This window comes from Pseudorasbora parva, chromosome 10, assembly GCF_024679245.1.
Source record: "Pseudorasbora parva isolate DD20220531a chromosome 10, ASM2467924v1, whole genome shotgun sequence".
Classification (NCBI taxonomy): domain Eukaryota; kingdom Metazoa; phylum Chordata; class Actinopteri; order Cypriniformes; family Gobionidae; genus Pseudorasbora; species Pseudorasbora parva.
Window position 1 is genome coordinate 18,329,228 of NC_090181.1, and position 19,201 is coordinate 18,348,428.

The 19,201-nt window shown below is 38.0% G+C and overlaps 1 protein-coding gene across 4 annotated transcripts in view; it reads right to left on the bottom strand.

Annotated features, from left to right (window-relative positions):
* Nucleotides 1-378: 378 nt before the first annotated feature.
* The window catches only part of dnmt3ab (DNA (cytosine-5-)-methyltransferase 3 alpha b), a 63,318-nt gene continuing 44,495 nt past the window's right edge, over nt 379-19,201 (bottom strand). For all 4 annotated transcript variants that reach the window (XM_067455371.1, XM_067455372.1, XM_067455373.1 and 1 more), the window contains 10 exons: nt 16,321-16,433; nt 16,032-16,215; nt 14,041-14,125; nt 13,001-13,146; nt 12,016-12,106; nt 11,252-11,400; nt 9,449-9,534; nt 9,294-9,363; nt 9,081-9,199; nt 379-3,185 (listed from right to left, as the gene is read on the bottom strand). In XM_067455371.1, the coding sequence (XP_067311472.1) occupies nt 3,044-3,185; nt 9,081-9,199; nt 9,294-9,363; nt 9,449-9,534; nt 11,252-11,400; nt 12,016-12,106; nt 13,001-13,146; nt 14,041-14,125; nt 16,032-16,215; nt 16,321-16,433 (1,185 nt within the window). In that variant the 3' untranslated portion in view covers nt 379-3,043. The remainder of the gene's footprint in view (nt 3,186-9,080; nt 9,200-9,293; nt 9,364-9,448; nt 9,535-11,251; nt 11,401-12,015; nt 12,107-13,000; nt 13,147-14,040; nt 14,126-16,031; nt 16,216-16,320; nt 16,434-19,201) is intronic.

Below are 19,201 nucleotides of genomic sequence, written 5' to 3' on the forward strand. Positions count from 1 at the left end.
AGTATTGTAATTACTTGTAAGAAAAACCGACAACTTTTTCACAAAAAAACAATACATTTATTCAAGTGTTCTCCAGCACAAGTACATAAGGAGCCTTTTTTTCTTCGTTCTGGGCACATAACGAAAGAAAGGGGGAGAGGTGGCGAATGATTGCTACATTTGCTGTATGAGCTGATTGCAAAAGAAGAGAAGGCCTGAAAAAAGTTTATATGAAACAACAGAGGTCACAAATGTCAACAGTGTCACTGAGATATACAGAGAACCTGTTAGGAGAGCCATCAAGATGCTGTTTTATATATATATATATATATATATATATATATATATATATATATATATATATATATATATATATATATATATATAGATATATATATATATATATATATATACCCAAATAAAGAAAAATTAACAAAACAGAGAAGAAATAAAATGTTAAAAAAGAAACAAAACAAAAAAACTATGAAACAAAAGAGGATGGAGGGCTGGATATATGGCATGGAATGTAGGACTTAGAAGCAATTCTGCCAGGATATTAAGCAAGTACATGTTAACAGCAAAATTTATTACAATTTTTTTTTATTTCCCATTATGATTACATGATTTCCCACAGATAAGCACCAACTACAGCAATGTCTATTCTAAAACAATATAAGAATCTTTCATCATTTACCATTTTTTCAAGTACAAAGTTAAAATGCCTTTGTTAATATCTTTATATGAGAGAGTAAAATAATAGTGCTTCTCCAATACTACAAGAAACAAACGGGAAAAAAACAATCATTATCAAGACAAGTTTAATTCTTTCCAAATAATATATTTTTCTCAATTAGATAAATGTTTAGCACCTTAGGAAACACCTACAATCCCTCTCTTAGTATTTAAAAAAAAAGAATTAAAAAGCAAATTGAAACACACTTTTGTATGTAGGGCTGTGCAGTAAAGATGGGACTGTTAAAATCACTTAGCGAACTCATTCTTTAATTTTATCTCCCCATTCGACACATAAATATGAATTACAAAAGACACCCTGCTGCTTTATAGCTTATGTCAATTAACCTGTTGCATTTTGTCAATTACCCCCCTCTTGCGATTTTAGTGCTGTTTTGATTCTATGATATATATTAGCAAAGACTTATATTTGTACATCTCATAGGTCTTTTTTTTTTCTTTTTCTTTTTAAAAGCGACAGACAATTTCTATGTACAAAATGTACAAAAAAGAAAAAAATCTGGGCATCGATAAAATTTGGAAAATAAAAGAAGACACTTTTTGCTGAACATGACAAATGTTAAGGTAGGCTATGTAAGCAGTGCAATGCCTTAAATAAAAAAAAAGAGCCTAACAAGATTTTCATTAGAGCCCGTTTCTAACCAAATTCACAAATTTAGCCTATATAGCTTGCGTGATAACTAAATTATTGACATGGTCAACATCCACCATTTGCAAACATAATAATGTTCTCAGATCTACGCTAGGGACCAGACGTAGTTAACAACCGTGCGATGTCATATACCGACACCCCATCTGACTATTTTTCCTACAGGGATATTTAACAAGCACACTCACTTTGGGATTATATGACGGTAAGAACCGTGAGCAGACACTATTTCTCGACGCGAGTTATGATAAAGCGACTCCGTAGCACATGGAAACATAAGAGGGGTGCTATTCGAATTCGGCCCCTTCACCACCGGCACGAAAGATGGATTTTTTTCTAACCTAGCTCATTCGTTCACATCTATTGGCACAGCCCTACTGTACACAACAAAGTATTACCTTATATAACGGCAAGAGTTTCACATCATTTAACAGAACCAAAAAAAGAGAACAATTCACAAGAATCAAGGAGAAAGATAACAAAAATTATCAAAGAAATAAAGAAGTATACATATACAAAAGTGCTCGATATTGTTGGTAACACAGCACAAAAAATTGCTATAAAAAGGTAGAAGAACATTGTGAAGCCGCACCATTAAAGTTTTGCACCTGACTGAGAATAGCACGCGGGCACCGCAGCGGAAGGTGGATTCACCTGGCCGACAAAAGACCGACGCCATCCTCCCTGCGGCCGCCACGCACACCAAGAGTTGTACAGTAATGATTCTGGTCTGTGTGACACTAGAAAAAAAGTAGCTCACCACAGCCTTTGATTTCAAGGTATAGATGACAAAAACATCACCGCCCATGTGGCTGGATTGCAGCCATACTGAAAGGAAGCAGACCTCAAAGATTGAAAGGCTGAGGCGTTTTTTTTGTTGTTTGTTTTTGAAAAGAGCACCAGAGAATATTGTACAAAAAAGGCTGTAAAAGATATAAAATGAGATGTGACAGACCTGGCATGACCTGTAGTTTTTTTTTTTTTTCAAAGTTTCAGTCATTCGTTTCACCTGGTGAAGCTACAAAACATGACCCCACGATCTTGTTAAGTCGTAGTAGCACCACATGAGTTGCAATGTTTTTCACCACCTTGAAGCACCATATTGTCACCTATTACAGTAGTACCTTTATTACCTTCAGTTGTGTATAGAAACTGTAAACAAAGAGGTATTTGTGATCTGGTGTTTTGGATTGGTTAAGACAAAGCTCCCCTGACACTGAAGAGAAAGCCTTTTTTTCACGCTCTCACCAAGGCTCAGACGCTGGAGGAGAGGAAAGACGCGCAGTGTGAGAATTGATCCGCGACCCGATAGACGAAAAACTCAAGAGTCGAAATGTTTGGGCGAACTTAAATGCGATTTCCGTCTCATCTGCCTCGAATTGTAACCGTCTCTCAGTGCCTTAAAAGGAGGCCGTGTCTCAAGTATAGCTTGCACACATAAATCAATTCAAATACTGGATAACACTGCTAAAAAGTAAAATGGACAATAAAAAATTAAATAGAATTAAAAAAAGAGTCAATTAATTCCAAACCAGAAGAAAAAACCCAAATCAAAACATGAAATACCTTTTTTTTGATGTTGAACTTGCAAATAACATACGAGAGCTCGTTTTTGAAGCTCTTGGTATTACATCGGTTTTCTCATCTGTACTGGGTTTGAGTTCAGACGCAGGCAAAGTACTCTTTGAGTGGTGCAAACAAGTGACGGATGACTGGGACGCTCCAAGACCTTCCCAGCAGCCTCTGCCTGGCCAGACGACTCATGTTTGACACGTCTGTGTAATGGACAGGGAAGCCGAACACCCTAACGTCCAGAAAAAAAGAGAAATGGCAGCAATTCAGTTTAAATGTATTCACGAATGCGACACTCTTGTGATATGAATAGATAATGAATAATCTAGTACAGTTTATCATTTTTGTATTACAGAAATAGAATATCATACAGGACGCATTAAAGGATATTATACTGATGGAAGCGACAGCAAAAAGTTTTGATGTTGCAAAAAAAAAGCTTTCCATTTCAAATAAAAGAATGCTGTTCTTTTATTCATCAAAGCAGCTTAAAAAAAGATCAGTTTCCATAAAAATACATTGATAATACTAAGAAATGTTTCTTGAGCATCAAATCATCATATTACAATGATTAATAATGATGCTGAAAATTCAGCTTTGCCATCACATCAATAAATATAGAAGCATTTTAAAATATATTCAAATTAGTGTTGTCAAACCGATTAATTACATCCAAAAGAAAAGTTTGTTTACATAATATATGTGTGTGCACTGTGTATAATTATTATGTATATATAAAAACAAACATACATGTATATATTTATGAAATATTTGCATATATATATATATATATATATATATATATATATATATATATATATATATATATATATATATATATATATATATATACCGGTAGGTCCTTCATAAAAAATTAGCATATTGTGATAAAGTTCATTATTTTCCATAATGTATTTGCATATTTCACCTGACCAATAAAAGTATTTTTAATACACAAAAAGTCAACCTTCAAATAATTATGTTCAGTTATGCACTCAATACTTGGTCAGGAATCCTTTTGCAGAAATGACTGCTTCAATGCGGCGTGGCATGGAGGCAATCAGCCTGTGGCACTGCTGAGGTGTTATGGAGGCCCAGGATGCTTCAATAGCGGCTTTAAGCTCATCCAGAGTGTTGGGTCTTGCATCTCTCAACTTTCTCTTCACAATATCCCACAGATTCTCTATGGGGTTCAGGTCAGGAGAGTTGGCAGGCCAATTGAGCACAGTAATACCATGGTCAGTAAACCATTTACTAATGGTTTTGACACTGTGAGCAGGTGCCAGGTCGTGCTGAACAACGAAATCTTCATCTCCATAAAGCTTTTCAGCAGATGGAAGCATGAAGTGCTCCAAAATCTCCTGATAGCTAGCTGCATTGACCCTGCCCTTGATAAAACACAGTGGACCAAAACCAGCAGCTGACATGGCACCCCAGACCATCACTGACTGTGGGTACTTGACATTGGACTTCAGGCATTTTGGCATTTCCTTTTCCCCAGTCTTCCTCCAGACTCTGGCACCTTGATTTCCGAATTACATACAAAATTCAAAATGACATGCTTTCATTCAAAAAAAGTACTTTGGACCACTGAGCAACAGTCCAGTGCTGCTTCTCTGTAGCCCAAAAGTGGCTTGACCTGGGGAATGCGGCACCTGTAGCCCATTTCCTGCACACGCCTGTGCACGGTGGCTCTGGATGTTTCTACTCCAGACTCCACCAGTCCACTGCTTCCGCAGGTCCCCCAAGGTCTGGAATCGGTCCTTCTCCACAATCTTCCTCAGGGTCCGGTCACCTCTTCTCGTTGTGCAGCGTTTTTTGCCACACTTTTTCCTTCCCACAGACTTCCCAATGAGGTGCCTTGATACAGCACTCTGGGAACAGCCTATTCGTTCAGACATTTCTTTCTGTGTCTTACCCTCTTGCTTGAGGGTGTCAATGATGGCCTTCTGGACAGCAGTCAGGTCGGCAGTCTTACCCATGATTATTGCGGTTTTGAGTAATGAACCAGGCTGGGAGTTTTTAAAAGCCTCAGGAATCTTTTGCAGGTGTTTAGAGTTAATTAGTTGATTCAGATGATTAGGATAATAGCTCGTTTAGAGAACCTTTTCATGATATGCGAATTTTTTGAGATAGGAATTTTGGGTTTTCATGAGCTGTATGCCAAAATCATCAGTATTAAAACAATAAAAGACCTGAAATATTTCAGTTGGTGTGCAATGAATCTAAAATATATGAAAGTTTAATTTTTATCATTACATTATGGAAAATAATGAACTTTATCACAATATGCTAATTTTTTGAGAAGGACCTGTACAGTGAATCACAGTTTGTTGCGTATGGGGCTGCATAGCCGCAGACCATTCAGGGTGCCCATGCTGACCTATACCCATCGCCAAAAGCACCAAGAGTGGGCAAGTGAAAATCAGAACTGGACCATCTTGGTGCCAGATACCACAGCACACCTTCAGGAGTTTAGTAGAGTGCATGCGTGGATGGGTCGGGGCTGTTTTTTGCAGCAAAAGGGGGACCAACACAATATTAGGTCACAATGTTATGCCTGATCGGTGTATACTGTAATACTACGTAAAAAAGATTATCCTGACTTTTATCTGCATACTGAAATTTCAGCTAGCCAAAAAGTGATTATTATGTTGGTAAAGACTCCTGTGGTGAAAATCAAGGTTTTATTGTTTATTTGTCTATGTGGTGTTTTTAATGTGCTTTAAGATAAACTGTGTGCAAATTCATAAGTAAACAATATTGCTGAGTATTTTCTCATTGCCGGTGTTTCTTACGTCCCAATTTCCCGAACTACCTTTTAACCAATCTTGTCAATGTGTGGGCGTGCTTTAGCATATCATTACTATGCTGCGAAGCAGCGGAATCCGATCTTTCATGTATTCATACTCTTGTGTAATCGACGCACCATCCCATCATTTATTTCCAAATAAATCTGTCTCTTCCGTTATACCCTGAAATTTTGAATATTCCAATCTAATATGATTTCTGACCTGTAAGGTTGTCAGAATAATATTCTTACACGGTGTGTTAATAGGCCAGAGGAGAACTGGCACCCCGAATGAGTCTGGTTTCTCCCAAGGTTTATTTTTCTCCATCATGCCCTGATGGAGTTTTGGTTCCTTGCCACTGTCGCCTTTGGCTTGGCTTGCTCAGTTGGGGACACTAAAAATATGATTAAAGTTATTCAACTTATTATACAAATAAAATGTATGAATTAGGTCTTATTTAATTCTATAAACTTAAATACTGATCTGCCAACATTGTTGCTATATGATAAATTAAACTAAGCTAATAACATTACTGTTTTCTCCAGTACGACTGTACAGCCAAATCTAATTTTGTCGCAATATTATCCTGTTTGACACTGTGAAGCTGCTTTGACACAATCGTGATTGTAAAAGCGCTATATAAATAAAGTTGATTGATTGATTGAATCTCAAGAGAAGCCAAGTCAGATTATCCCTATATATTCTTCTGTTGATATGAAAAATTTGGTAGATTTAATAATATAGCAGGTTAATTATGTATATGATGTATATTACAATGTTATAATGAACTATATGCCTTTCTCCATTGTCTATCTATGATGTTCAAAGCGTTTCTAAGGATGAGGTATTGGGGGTTAGGTGCCTTGCTCAAGGGCACCTCAGTCGTGGGTATTAAGGGTGGAATCCATTGACGGTATTGAGAATTGAACCTACAACCTTCAGGTTACAAGTCTGACTCCCTTTGGCAACCTGTCACTCACATGACATGACATCACAGCAAACCACAATGATCCAATCAGTTCCAGATAGACAAAATCAAGTCCTTTCCTATATATTTTTTTCTTGTTTGAGAAGCCATTTCACACAATGGGTGTAATAACTTTTGTTTCATGCCGACTTTAACTATAATAATCTGATATACATACACAATAATTCACAGAGCATCTCTGGTTTGTCTAACACCACACATTCTGAAAGTATAATTGGAAGCAACAGTCTAGTCTGTCTATATGCTTTTCTGTCTTGACAGTCCACTTGTGGTTCTATCTCCAAAACGTTTTTTAATACCAGGTGTAAATCAAGCCAGGCACAAATATACCAAATCTGGAAAGAAAATAGTGTTTGTCAAAGCATTTCATGATGTTTTATATAGTTACCGTAAATGCTCTAATATAGGCCCGGGCCTTTATTTTACCCAAGTGCATCGCGGCCCAGGCCTTTATTGGAAGGAGGCCAGAATTAGAGGCAGGCCTCAATTTCTATTTGAGCAAATCAAACTACCAGTAGAATGAATAAAAAAGAGATGTTGCGCCTAATTCAACCTATAATATACTAGGTTCATTTATTGAAAACGTACAGTTACCATAACATCATGGTATGCATACAGAACATTAACAACAAATACCGGTTATTCAGGCTAAATTCCAGTGTAGAAATATGGTAACAAATACGTACATATACGTACAACAGGCGTAGCAAACACACAACCATACACAGTGATAGTTAGGTTTTGATTCATTACAAAAAGCAACAGACACCTTACCGCTCAAAAGTTTAAACATTCCTGTCTTGTTTGGTTTGAAGTAAAAAAAAAATCCTCCAATTCTGTTTAATCCTCGTCCTCCTCAGTTTCCTCCTCCTCTATATCTCTCCCTGTAAACTCCTCATCACTCGCGCCAGCCTCTACAACAAGTTCATTATTGTACAGCTCCTCTTCGTCCTCCTCATGTTCCGCTGCACGTCTGTTCTCATCCTCGCGCAGGCAATTGAAAAATCTTAACGTTAACGTTACTTGCGGCCTGATGGATGGGTTCTCTCCCACGTCAACGCGATTTTTTAAACTCCTTTTTATAGAATTTTGCATTGCTGGCTGCTGTTTCTCTATCACACAACTGCAAATTACGGGCTAAGTGAATAGGTAAACACACTTCATGAAGTCACAGGCGCGAGCCGCGTCACAGCCTTAATACAGCTGTCAATCAAGCATCATGCAAAAAAAATACTAGACTGTAAAAACTATTTTTATTTATTCCAGTATTTGAGATGTTATAATAATTTTGTAATTATGTTAAAATAATTTAAACAACTGTTATTTAACAAATATTATTATATTTGTATAATAAACTGAGGGGGCCTGTCATCATAGTGGGCGGGACTTTGCCCCTCAGGCCTGTTCAGAAAAACGTTGGTTCTAATAATAGCCGCGGCCGCTATTAGAGACCGGCCTTTATATACCTTCAGTGACAGCGAGACCGGCCAATGTTGGAGACCCGGCCGCTAATGGAATACAGACCAATATTAGAGAATTTTACGGTATTTATCAATGTAATGGATTACTTGACCAGTCTCATTGTATTGATATGTGATCATTTGCTGTTCTCCTGAGTAGGATTTCAGGTTTCATTCAGATAGTAAATGACTGATGATTCAATATCAGATAAATCACTGTTCACTGGGGTTGATTAAATGACAGTGTCTATGTCTTCATCCAAAGTTGTGACCTTGGTTAACTTTGAATATTGCATAAAAGACATCCAACCATTATGTTCAAAAGAACAAAACTGTCACTTCCTGGAAAATTGGTGCAGAATATCTGTAATAAGAATGGAGGTTGCTGCAATCGGGAAAGCCACGGTGGGGAATTGCAATAAACGTTGTGATGTTATATTGCATTCAAAGGTGTATGTCGGGTGTTTGGGAACACAATCTTGTAAGACAGTCCAAGGATGTATTTGTACCCACCTATTTTGATGACAGACAATGGCTCAGGCATTCAGAAAATATTTTGAGATGCTATGTGATGAAATTGGCCAACTGGTTAGTCAATTTATCCAATCATATCCTCGGTGGGTTTTTGTATGGGAAGTAAATGTGCTTCCCATAGGTGTTTGACTTCTTATCGGATAAAAAAATATCAGCTTTGATTGAGCACCAAAATGTATTTATTTTTTTATGTTTTTTTTTTCTTTCTGTATGCACATCTTAGCTTTTCCCGTCAATTTTTAAAAAAATGTTATATCCCAAAATTTGCATGAAAATTAATGGATGGAAACATTATTTACATTTGGGCTTATAGCATATCTATCTGAGAACTTTATAAAGACATTTGGTCATACCTCTCCATCTCAGTGCACCACAAGATGTCCTCTTTATCATTCATGAATACAGGGAAGTGCTGGTCTTTGCCTTGCTTTATGGAATTTGACCGTGTGGTGATGGTCCGCACTTTATCAAACTGTAAAAGATGTAAAAAGAAACCGCGTTGTGAATAAAGCTTCATCCAGAAATCAATCGAGGGTTTGTCCTTAGCTGACAACCCTAAGGGGTACCTTAGCTGTCCTGCCATGCTCCAGACAGTCTTGAAGGTCCAGTTTATCAGTGCACATGGCGCTCAACGGTCTGAGAGAAGAAAAAGAAAAAAGAGAGGTGAAATGACAAAGTGAGAAATTAAATAAAGTGAATGTAGTGTCCATGTCTAACTAACCTGTTCATGCCAGGCAGGTTACCCCAAAAGTAGCGAGCTCTGTGGGCAGCAGACACCTCCTTAGCATCGATCATCACTGGGTTGCACTATGATAAAAAGAAACAATAAAATATTAGATTTAAATGTATAAAAATTAATAAAAATATAGCTTTTTTTAATGTTGAGCTGGCAAGAATATGAAGGTTTCATTTGTGTCTGCACAGCAGGTCACTGTACCACTAGGTGGAAGCAAAACCTACTGGTTTATAATAAAGCCCCACAGACAGTATGAGTCCTAATCATCATGTTAAATTGTGGTCAGTTGCATAAACTGCTTAGACTAGTCTCACAAGTAAGTAAGTAAAGCCCGAGCACCAATGTGTGAGGACCCTATTGTAATTGCTTAGCCTATTATTGTTCCATGAAATGAATCACATTTTAAGGGCCTAAACATGCTCGACAACTCATGAAACTTTGCACAGGCATCAGAAGTGGTGAAAATTTACATCTGATATGGGTTTCAGAATTAGGTACGGCAAAATGGCTCGATACCGCCACCTAAAAAATTTAAATTAAGCGTCATTCACATTATGTTTCACATGCAAGTATGAAATTCGGTAGACACATATAACAGCCCAATACCTACAGAAAAGTCTGTGTGTAAAATCTGAAGTGAGATATTTTAAATTTTTTATGCAGTACTTTAAAGCAGCACTGGGTAACTTTTCTCTCGGGGTCCCCCTACAGTTGGGAAAAAATAATGTCCTCAACTACTGTCGTAAACTCTGTCACCCTACATCAGGGGATGCCATCGCGCGTGCATTTGTTGACATGACAACCCTGATAGCCCTGAACTAGTGATGCGCGGGTCGTCTCATAACCCGCGGACCCTGTATGTCTATTTAATGGTCGCGGGGCGGGTTGTAAAAATATATACAGTTGTGCGGGGCGGGCCAAATAATTTCATAAAAGCACCCCCGCGGGTTGGTGCAGCACTAACAGTTCCCCTGAACACTGCAGGAGGAGTTCACATGCAGGGGTTCTTCTGGCGTCGTGTGTAGTGTCTTCATCCCAGGTACAGTCAGTGGCATATGTTTCAGCATGTCATATGAATATAATTTCATGGGTTTTATTTTTTTCAAACGCCAAATAATCGCGATGCTCACGTTTACAAGCCAGCGTCATTATAGTAGTCTATTGGTTACCATTTTACAGTGACGTATATGCCGTAAAGCAGTCGAATTTTGTAGTTATTTTTGTTCTCGGGTTGCTACCCGGAACCCGAATTTTAAAAGTACGATTAAAAACGATACAGACCCTGTCAAGCTATGGCAGACATGTCATTCAAACTATTGTTAGTCGATGTATCATCACAAGAGTCTTGAAAATATATTATGAAGGTTGAAAAGTTACCTAGTGCTGCTTTAATTAACTCGTCCTAGAGATTTATTCAGATCAACATTGTATTTGTTCAGTCTAATCTAAAGGCCTTTGCGACGTTAAACTCTAATTCACCATTAAAGAGGAAGCTGTTGTAACTCGGGCATACAATGTCCGATCTGCCCAGACTTCACACTTTTGATAAGAGTCCTGACTGAAGACATCTACGTGCCAATATTCAGTTAGTCATAGTGCCACCTGCTGGCAACAGGAAATAATCTTCAAGACTGGTCATAACTTTGTTAAGGCAGTTATATGAAAAGGAAGATTGGTCTAATTTGAAACCTGAAAATTAAGACTGATTAGCCCTAATTGCTAGCTGGCCGGACTAGTTCTTAACTTAGCTGCTATGTGTAACTAACTGTCCCTTGGTCAATTTTGCACCTCTAAAAAGCGTGAGATGTCCCTCTTGTCGCTGACACCCATGGCCACCACATTCTCAAAGAGCCAGAAGAACGGCCTGTTATCTCCCTCTTTCGGTCGGGCCTCGTGTAACAGCCGGTAAAACTCAAAGAAGAGCCGACCCGTGCCCTCTGAAAGAGTGTGATGGGTTACAAAAAAACAAAATGAAAGACAGAAACTACAACATGACAATTATCGTTAAAATGTATACAGAGATATATAAGCTGTGTTATAAAAATAAGTGACCACTACCAATCAAACATTTGGGGATGGGAATAATTGTGAAAATATTGTTACAATATAATTTTTTTTACTTTTTTCTGTATTTTTATATATATATATATCAAAATGTAATTTATTTCTGCGATGACAAAGCTGTATTTTCAGCATCATTACTCTAGTCTTCAATGTTACATGATGTTTCAGAAATCTTTCTAATATACTGATATGCTGCTCAAGAAAAAATTCTTATTATCAATGTTGTGCTGCTTCACCTTTTTATTAAAACGGTGAAACTTTAATTTATTTACATTTTTCCAACAAAAAAAGCATTATAAACATTATTAAAAGCATTATTAACATTATAAACGTCTTTACTGTCTCTTTTGCTAGATTTAATACATCCTTGCACAATATTAATTACAATATTAATTTGTTTAAAAAACAAATCTTATTGCCCCCAAACATTTGAATGCTAGTGTGAAACACTAGCTGAGACTAGAACACACAGCTAAATATACTCCTACCAAAGAGACCTTTTCTTGCTGGATTCACTATGGACAGGTCATTGCACGGGCTTCCACCTATGACAAGATCAAAAGGCCCCCACTCCTGGATCTGTGAAATATTGATATAAACATGAAGAATTCAATATAGTGATGAACAGAAATGTAAAGGTGCAGTATGTAATATTGACAGCTAGCGGTTGAAATGGATCTTGCAGTCCAAATTCAAAATATTGGAGAGAGTTGTTTCACCCACCCCTCCTCCTCAGACTATGCTCACGCAGGCTGCCAGATTGAGGACACGCAACAGGAACGAGGGAAATTGGCAATCGAAGGCGACGAGCCTTACACTTTAAATTCATGAGTTCATCTATTCACGTTTAATGTGTCTCTAGACATACTGGAAAGATGGATTCTGCTGAGGCTTTTTAGGTTGGGAAGAATCTGCGATCGCTGACCTAGTTTGTTTGCTTGCGTTCATGGCCGCAATAAGCTGTGTTTTCCGCCAACCGGCAACCCAGGGGTGTCGAAAAACTATTGGGTAATTGGCAGTGGGCAGGCAGATATTCCAACACGGAACGCACATTTCGAAGTAGAATAACTGTCTGTAGTGTAGTTTTTCAAGGAAACAAGTATGTGAACTTAGCAGGTTTTCTAAATATCTTCAAGTATAATATGGTATTTTTATGCTTAGTAGAAAGTCAGTCAAAATTACATACAGCACTTTTAAGTATTTTGTAAAGTATGAACACAGTACATAGAAGTGAAAGACCATTTATTGAAAAACGAAAGAGATTGCCAAGCTTACACAATTTTAACCTAAAATCAATTTATAGATACAATTTCAGTCAAAAGTTATTGAAAATGGCCAAAAATTATGAGGATTTAAGTCTTTCAAAATTAAGTAAATAAGAACTGTACCTAAAAAAAAAATCACCAAGATACCAAGATGGCAGACTTAATGGGCAGACTTGCTTTAAAATAACTTACTAAGGATCATACTCACGTGTTTATGGGTGACGTTTCTCACGTCACCAACGTACATGATGCGTCCCTGGTGTCGAACAAGGCCAACCGTGATAGACTCCTCACAAACTTCTGAGGCCACATAACGCTCCACCTGGATACCTAGCTCCTTAAGTACCAGCAGCCCTAAAATAATCACAAACCCCATGACAATCAAACGCTAAAATAGTTTTTTGTGCTTATTATTGGACAGTGTAATTGCAGTATGTCAGAGTATTAGTCACATGGCATTTACGACTCAAATGATTGCCTCAAAACAACCCGGCTGCAGAACTAAGCGCCCACTAACATTTCAAATTGCGTTCTTCCGGGGAAGGGAGGGGGCGGTTTCTTGTGCCAGCCAAGATAATTGGTAATGCTAATAGATCATTTTCTCCAGGTAAAATAAAAGTCTTTGCTTCCTGCGCACTTTATGAGCCCAAATCTCGTAAAAGTTGACAGTTTGTTAGGTTTAAAGGTGCAGTCACACCTTTTGCTGGCTATAAATGTCCATTGTCACTTTCAAACCAAGCAGATTTCTGTTGGTAAACACAGGGAATCCAAGTGAACAACTTGAACCGGATGCGAAATCTGAGGAAATATTTCACACTCACAGTAAATTCCAGATTGTGTACATTCCTATTGATATGGGTAGGATTCTGCACATGAAAATGAACAGAACAATGGTAAATGTGATCACATCTAAACAACCAGTTTCTTAATGAATTTAAAATTGTATTATAGTGGAGTGGAGAATAGTAGAATATTTTGTGACTGGAGAAATCGTTCTTTTGCCTGCTAAATATGCATATGCCACATAATAATCAGGCTTTAAGTATGAATATGGACCACAGAGGGTCAAAACTCAGTTTATCCTCATAGTAAAAATCACACATTAGAACATGAGCAGTACACCAATATCCACGGGCGGCCATTATAACGGTTAAGCTAAGTGCACTTTAAAAGCCAGGATGAGTGTAACGTGATCAGCACTATTTTCTGCTGAGAGGATGAAAGGAAGGGCGGACATTTTTCACTAACCTGTTGCGATCCCATCAAAAAGTGACAGGACACGAATGGGTTTTCTGTTCTCTGCCAAAACCGAAGGGTAGAGCTTTGGTGGTTCCTGAAAGACAAGAAAGAAGATGGAGTAAAAAATAAGGGTGGACGAGAGACAGGCAAGAAGGACAGAGAGAGAGACCTTTAAAGCACACTGCTCTGGTAATGAAAGAGCGTCTGTCTGTACATACTGTCTGTATCTAACAAAGAGGCCTTTACGTTAAACCAGTCCAGTAACAAGGGGTTATTGTTGAGCACCTGTACAATAAACGCAGTATCACCGACCATTTCATTAAGCATTTTCTTGTGATTAAGTGTGGCTGCTTATCTCTGGTCTTTGTTAAACATTGTAGGATTCAATAACGCTAACAATAGCAAATGCTCACTAACCTGTACTGTAATCCATTTAAAGAGTAGAGTGTGTAAGCTAAAACTCAATGATGTTAAGATGTGTACTCAATGCACAATGCACTGTGACTTTAACACTCTCTGGTTACTCTTCCAGCACACTGGCCTTTAGCCAGGTGCTCTTTCACATGGTCTGGAAAGCAAATGGATTAGTAGTTGTATAATTACATAATAAAACTCTCAAACCATTCAGGTTTATACTGTAAATCAAGCCGGTTTTGATTAAAATCGTCACAGCTGCTCAAACAACGCTTGAATTGAAGAAGTGCAATATTTATAGCTATAATGTAAATAAGACAAAGAAACTATTTATTAGGGTTGGGAATCTTTAGGCATATAGTAATGCTTTCACAATGTGATTCCAAAAAGGTTTTCCATTAACCCTTGATTACTGTTCAAGTTTCAAACACATTTCCATGATTTTCCAAGACTTTTCCAGTAACTCATTATTACTGAATACGCCTTTTCAAAATAATTTTATAGAGACTGCATTTAAAAAGAGTTATTTCAAACCATTATCATTCCTGGAGCTGAACCTACTCTAAATAGAATAATCTATAATCACTGCAGACATTTCCAAGTCTGTGAATCTCATTCAAAATGTAAAAAAAGGGGCAAACACATTAAATATTAATTTGTTAGTATTGAGGAAACTGTGCATATATGGTTGCAATAATACATTAAATTACATTACATTACATATATATATATATATATATATATATATATATATATATATATTAGAGCCGGGACTTTAATGCGTTAATTAAGATTAATTAATTACGGGACTTTAACACGTTAATTAATTATGCAAAAAAATAAATAACATAATTTTAACCACACTTATTTTTGCACCGCGGAACGTTTTTCAATGAATGAGTTTCGACGGACCGATTATACTGGAACACCAACTAGCACTCACGAGTCACGACAACAACAAACCAGTGTGAACATGAACAAAGAAGCTGATGAGACCGCTTTGCTTGGCCCCGTGGATGGGAAATTTTGTTTTAAAAAAACGAAAGGATGGAAGTGTCGACAAGAGCACGGTTGTGTGCAAGCTATACAACAAGGAATTTGTGTTTCACCGCAGCACATCGAGCCTCAAATATCACAAATATGCTTTTGCTACACTTAATGGCAAACATTGCACTGGTCTGCTGGACTGAAATAAATAAACAATATTTTGTTGATTAAGCTTATGTATTCAGTCATTATTCAATGGTATACTACAAATCCATGTGAAAAATTACTTCTCATTGTTCTCAGGTCAAAATATTTATATGCAATTAAAATGTGATTAATTTTGATTAATTAATTACAGCCTCTAATTAATTAATTAATTATATATATATATATATATATATATATATATATATATATATATATATATATATATATATATATCCTATTTTAAAAAAAAAAAATTGCAGCACAATTTTACTGTTTCCAAGGTCGCTAAGTTGCTACGGTCGTATTGGCCGATGACTTTAGGATTTTATAGTAGGGATTAGCACAGGGTGAGTTTACACTCACAGTCTTCAGCCGACATTTGTGTGACTTACAAAGTCCTGGTCATGATTGTTGGCAAAGAAGTGCTGCAGTCTGCAAGGCCAATCTGCCCGGCGCTCCAACAGGCCGCACTGAGCTTTCTGCCCACACATATAGCAGTTCCACGGGTCTTCTTTAATAGCTGCCTGCGCTGCGCCGGGCCCCACTAACAGATCCACACATTCCACACAGAAACACCTGCAAGAGAACGAAAAACAATGGAGACACCGATGGCATTGATGCAGGACTGAAGTACCAAATGCAAATATTACTTCATAACTCACTGCTGACAGCCTGTCTCACCTGCAACAGTTATTGTTTCCGCACATGAGCACCTCCCTCCCTCCACAGCAGATAGTACAATAGGACTGGTAGCCATCATCGTCATACTGATATGCACATTCTAAGAAGCAGTTCTATGAAAGGACAAACACAAATATCAATTAGTTTGCATAGCGAGGAATATATGGTTGACATATAAAAATGTATTGTTTATTTTTGATTGTGATTTATTTGTTTAAAACAGAAATCTATAGAATATGCTTGCAAGATCATCTCATTAAAATATTTCATCTCAATTCATTTCATATTTTAACATTAATATTCTGGTCAATATTCAAATTATGTCTGATAAGTGATAAATGATTGATATTCAAAATCTATTATATTCTCTAAATAAATAAAAAAAATAATAGGATCACTTTTGGGATCACAGAATTACATATAATAAATATATATACTCAACATCTTCAGCTTTGCTACCTCTAGCTCTTCCTCCTGTCTTTTCCTCAGTGCAACTGTCTCCAAACCATACATCGCTGGTCTCACTACTGTCCTGTACACCTTTACTTCTATTCTTGCTGGTACACTTTTATCATACAACAGACCTGACACTTTTCTTCACCCATTCTAACCTCCCTGCACATGCTTCTTCACCTCTTTTCAACACTCCCCATTCCTCTGGACTGTTGACCCCAAGTACTTAAATTCCTGCACCTTCTTTGCCTCTTCTCGCTGTAACCTCACAGTTCCACTTGGTTCTCTCTTATTCACACATGTATTCTGTCTTGCTGCGACTAACCTTCATTCCTCTTCTCTCCAGAGCAGACCTCCCCCTCTCTAGACTTTCCTCCACCTGCTCCCTGCTCTCACTACAGATCACAATGTCATCCGCAAACATCATAGTCCATGGAGATTCCTGTCGGACCTCATCTGTCAGCCTGTCCACCACCACCGCAAATAAGAAGGGGCTCAGAGCCGATCCTTGATGCAGTCCCACCTTCACCGTGAAGTCCTCCGTCTCACCTACAGCACGCCTTACACTGTCCTAGTGCTCTCATACATATCCTGTACCACTCTACCATACTTCTCCGCCACTCCAGACCTCCTCTTACAATACCACAGCTCCTCTCTTGGCACTCTGTCATATGCTTTCTCTAAATCTACAAAGACACAATGCAGCTTTTTGTGACCCTCTCTGTACATCTCCATTAACATTCTCAAAGCAAATAATACCTCTGTAGTGCTCTTTCTTGGCATGAAACCATACTGCTGCTCACAAATGTCAACTTCTCCCCTTAGCCTTGCTTCCTCTACTCTTTCCCACAACTTCATTGTATGGCTCATCAGCTTAATACCTCTGTAGTTTCCACAACTCTGCACATCTCCCTTGTTATCTTACTTTGGAAACTTTGGAAAAAAAAAATGAAAAATCAAAAGAGGACCAGTATCGCTGAACAACAAACTTGACCTGAAGAGATGCGGTTCTTGCATGTGCTTTATTAGACATTATTACACGGCTCTGTGAAATACTTGATTCTGATTGGTCAATCGCGCATTCCAGCGGTACGTTATTTGCAGATAACACCCGCTCATACAGGTACTACGAGTTATCTTGACCGGTACTACTTCTATGCTTAACGCTGGCGCCATCGTGTGGCTTAAACAGTCGTGGGTTACAATGGAAGACATCAAGGCAGGTTTCCTTTATAACGTTTTTAATATAGATATTTTTCTTACACAAACGCATCGATTCGAATCAGAAGGCTCCATTAACCCATCGGAGTCGTGTGGAGCACGTTATTTGACGGACAGCTGCATTTTTTATGGACTCACACAACTACAACAACTGCTGGGATTAACGTTAGCCTGGACTTTTTAAATATGACTCCGATTGTATTTGTCTGAAAGAAGAATGTCATATACACCTACGATAACTTGAGGGTGAGTAACATTTTTGGGTGAACTAACCCTTTCAGCATTCATTTTCAACATTTAGCAAGGGCATATGGCAAATCTTCAGCAATAGATAAAGGCTTAAAGCAGGTTGGAACTGTTTTCCTTCGCGGAAGCTTTGTGGAAGAGCTAATAAAATATTTAATCTCGAGACACTATTTTGTGTCTAATAGGCTAATTATTTATTTGAGACTAGTAGCCGTGTAATAAGCGGGATAATGTACACCCAGCCGGTTTTTATCGCAGAATAAACCCCTTCAGAGTGATGCAAGACCCCTCCGCTTCGCGTCGGGGTCCTGATCACTCTGTCGGGGTTTATTCTGCGATAACAACCGGCTGGGTGTACATTATCCCTTACCTGTTATGTAGCTCACAATTAAATATTAGAATATTATCAGTATGATGTAGCTACTACTAGTCTCGTACAGCCAAAAAACTAACACGCAGTATAAAGCTTGGAACATACTCTACAAGAACAAAGAAATTTGTTTGTTTTCTCGAGGTGGCAAGAACAAGAACAAAGTTCGATCTGGCGAGTACATTCCATACTTCACGAGAAAAGCAGGTGCCGATCATCTGCGTTTCTCCGCATTAACCACGCCTACTTTAAATGTCTGACCAATCACACAATATTTATCGAACACCCGAAGAAAAAAGTTCTGCTCAGGCGATGTGTCGAGCTGCGAGAACTCCCAAACCAGAGCAGCCTTAACTCTCAAAACACTCAAATGCAGTTTAGATAGTGTAGAGCCGTGGTTCTCAAACCTGTCCTGGAGGACCACCAGCCCTTGCACATTTTGTATGTCTCCCTCATCTAACACACCTGATTCAACTCATGAGATCATTAGTAGAGACTGCAAGACCTGAAATGGGTGTGTCAGATATAGGAAGACGTAAAAAATGTGCAAAGCTGGTGGTCCTCCAGGACAGGTTTGAGAACCACAGGTGT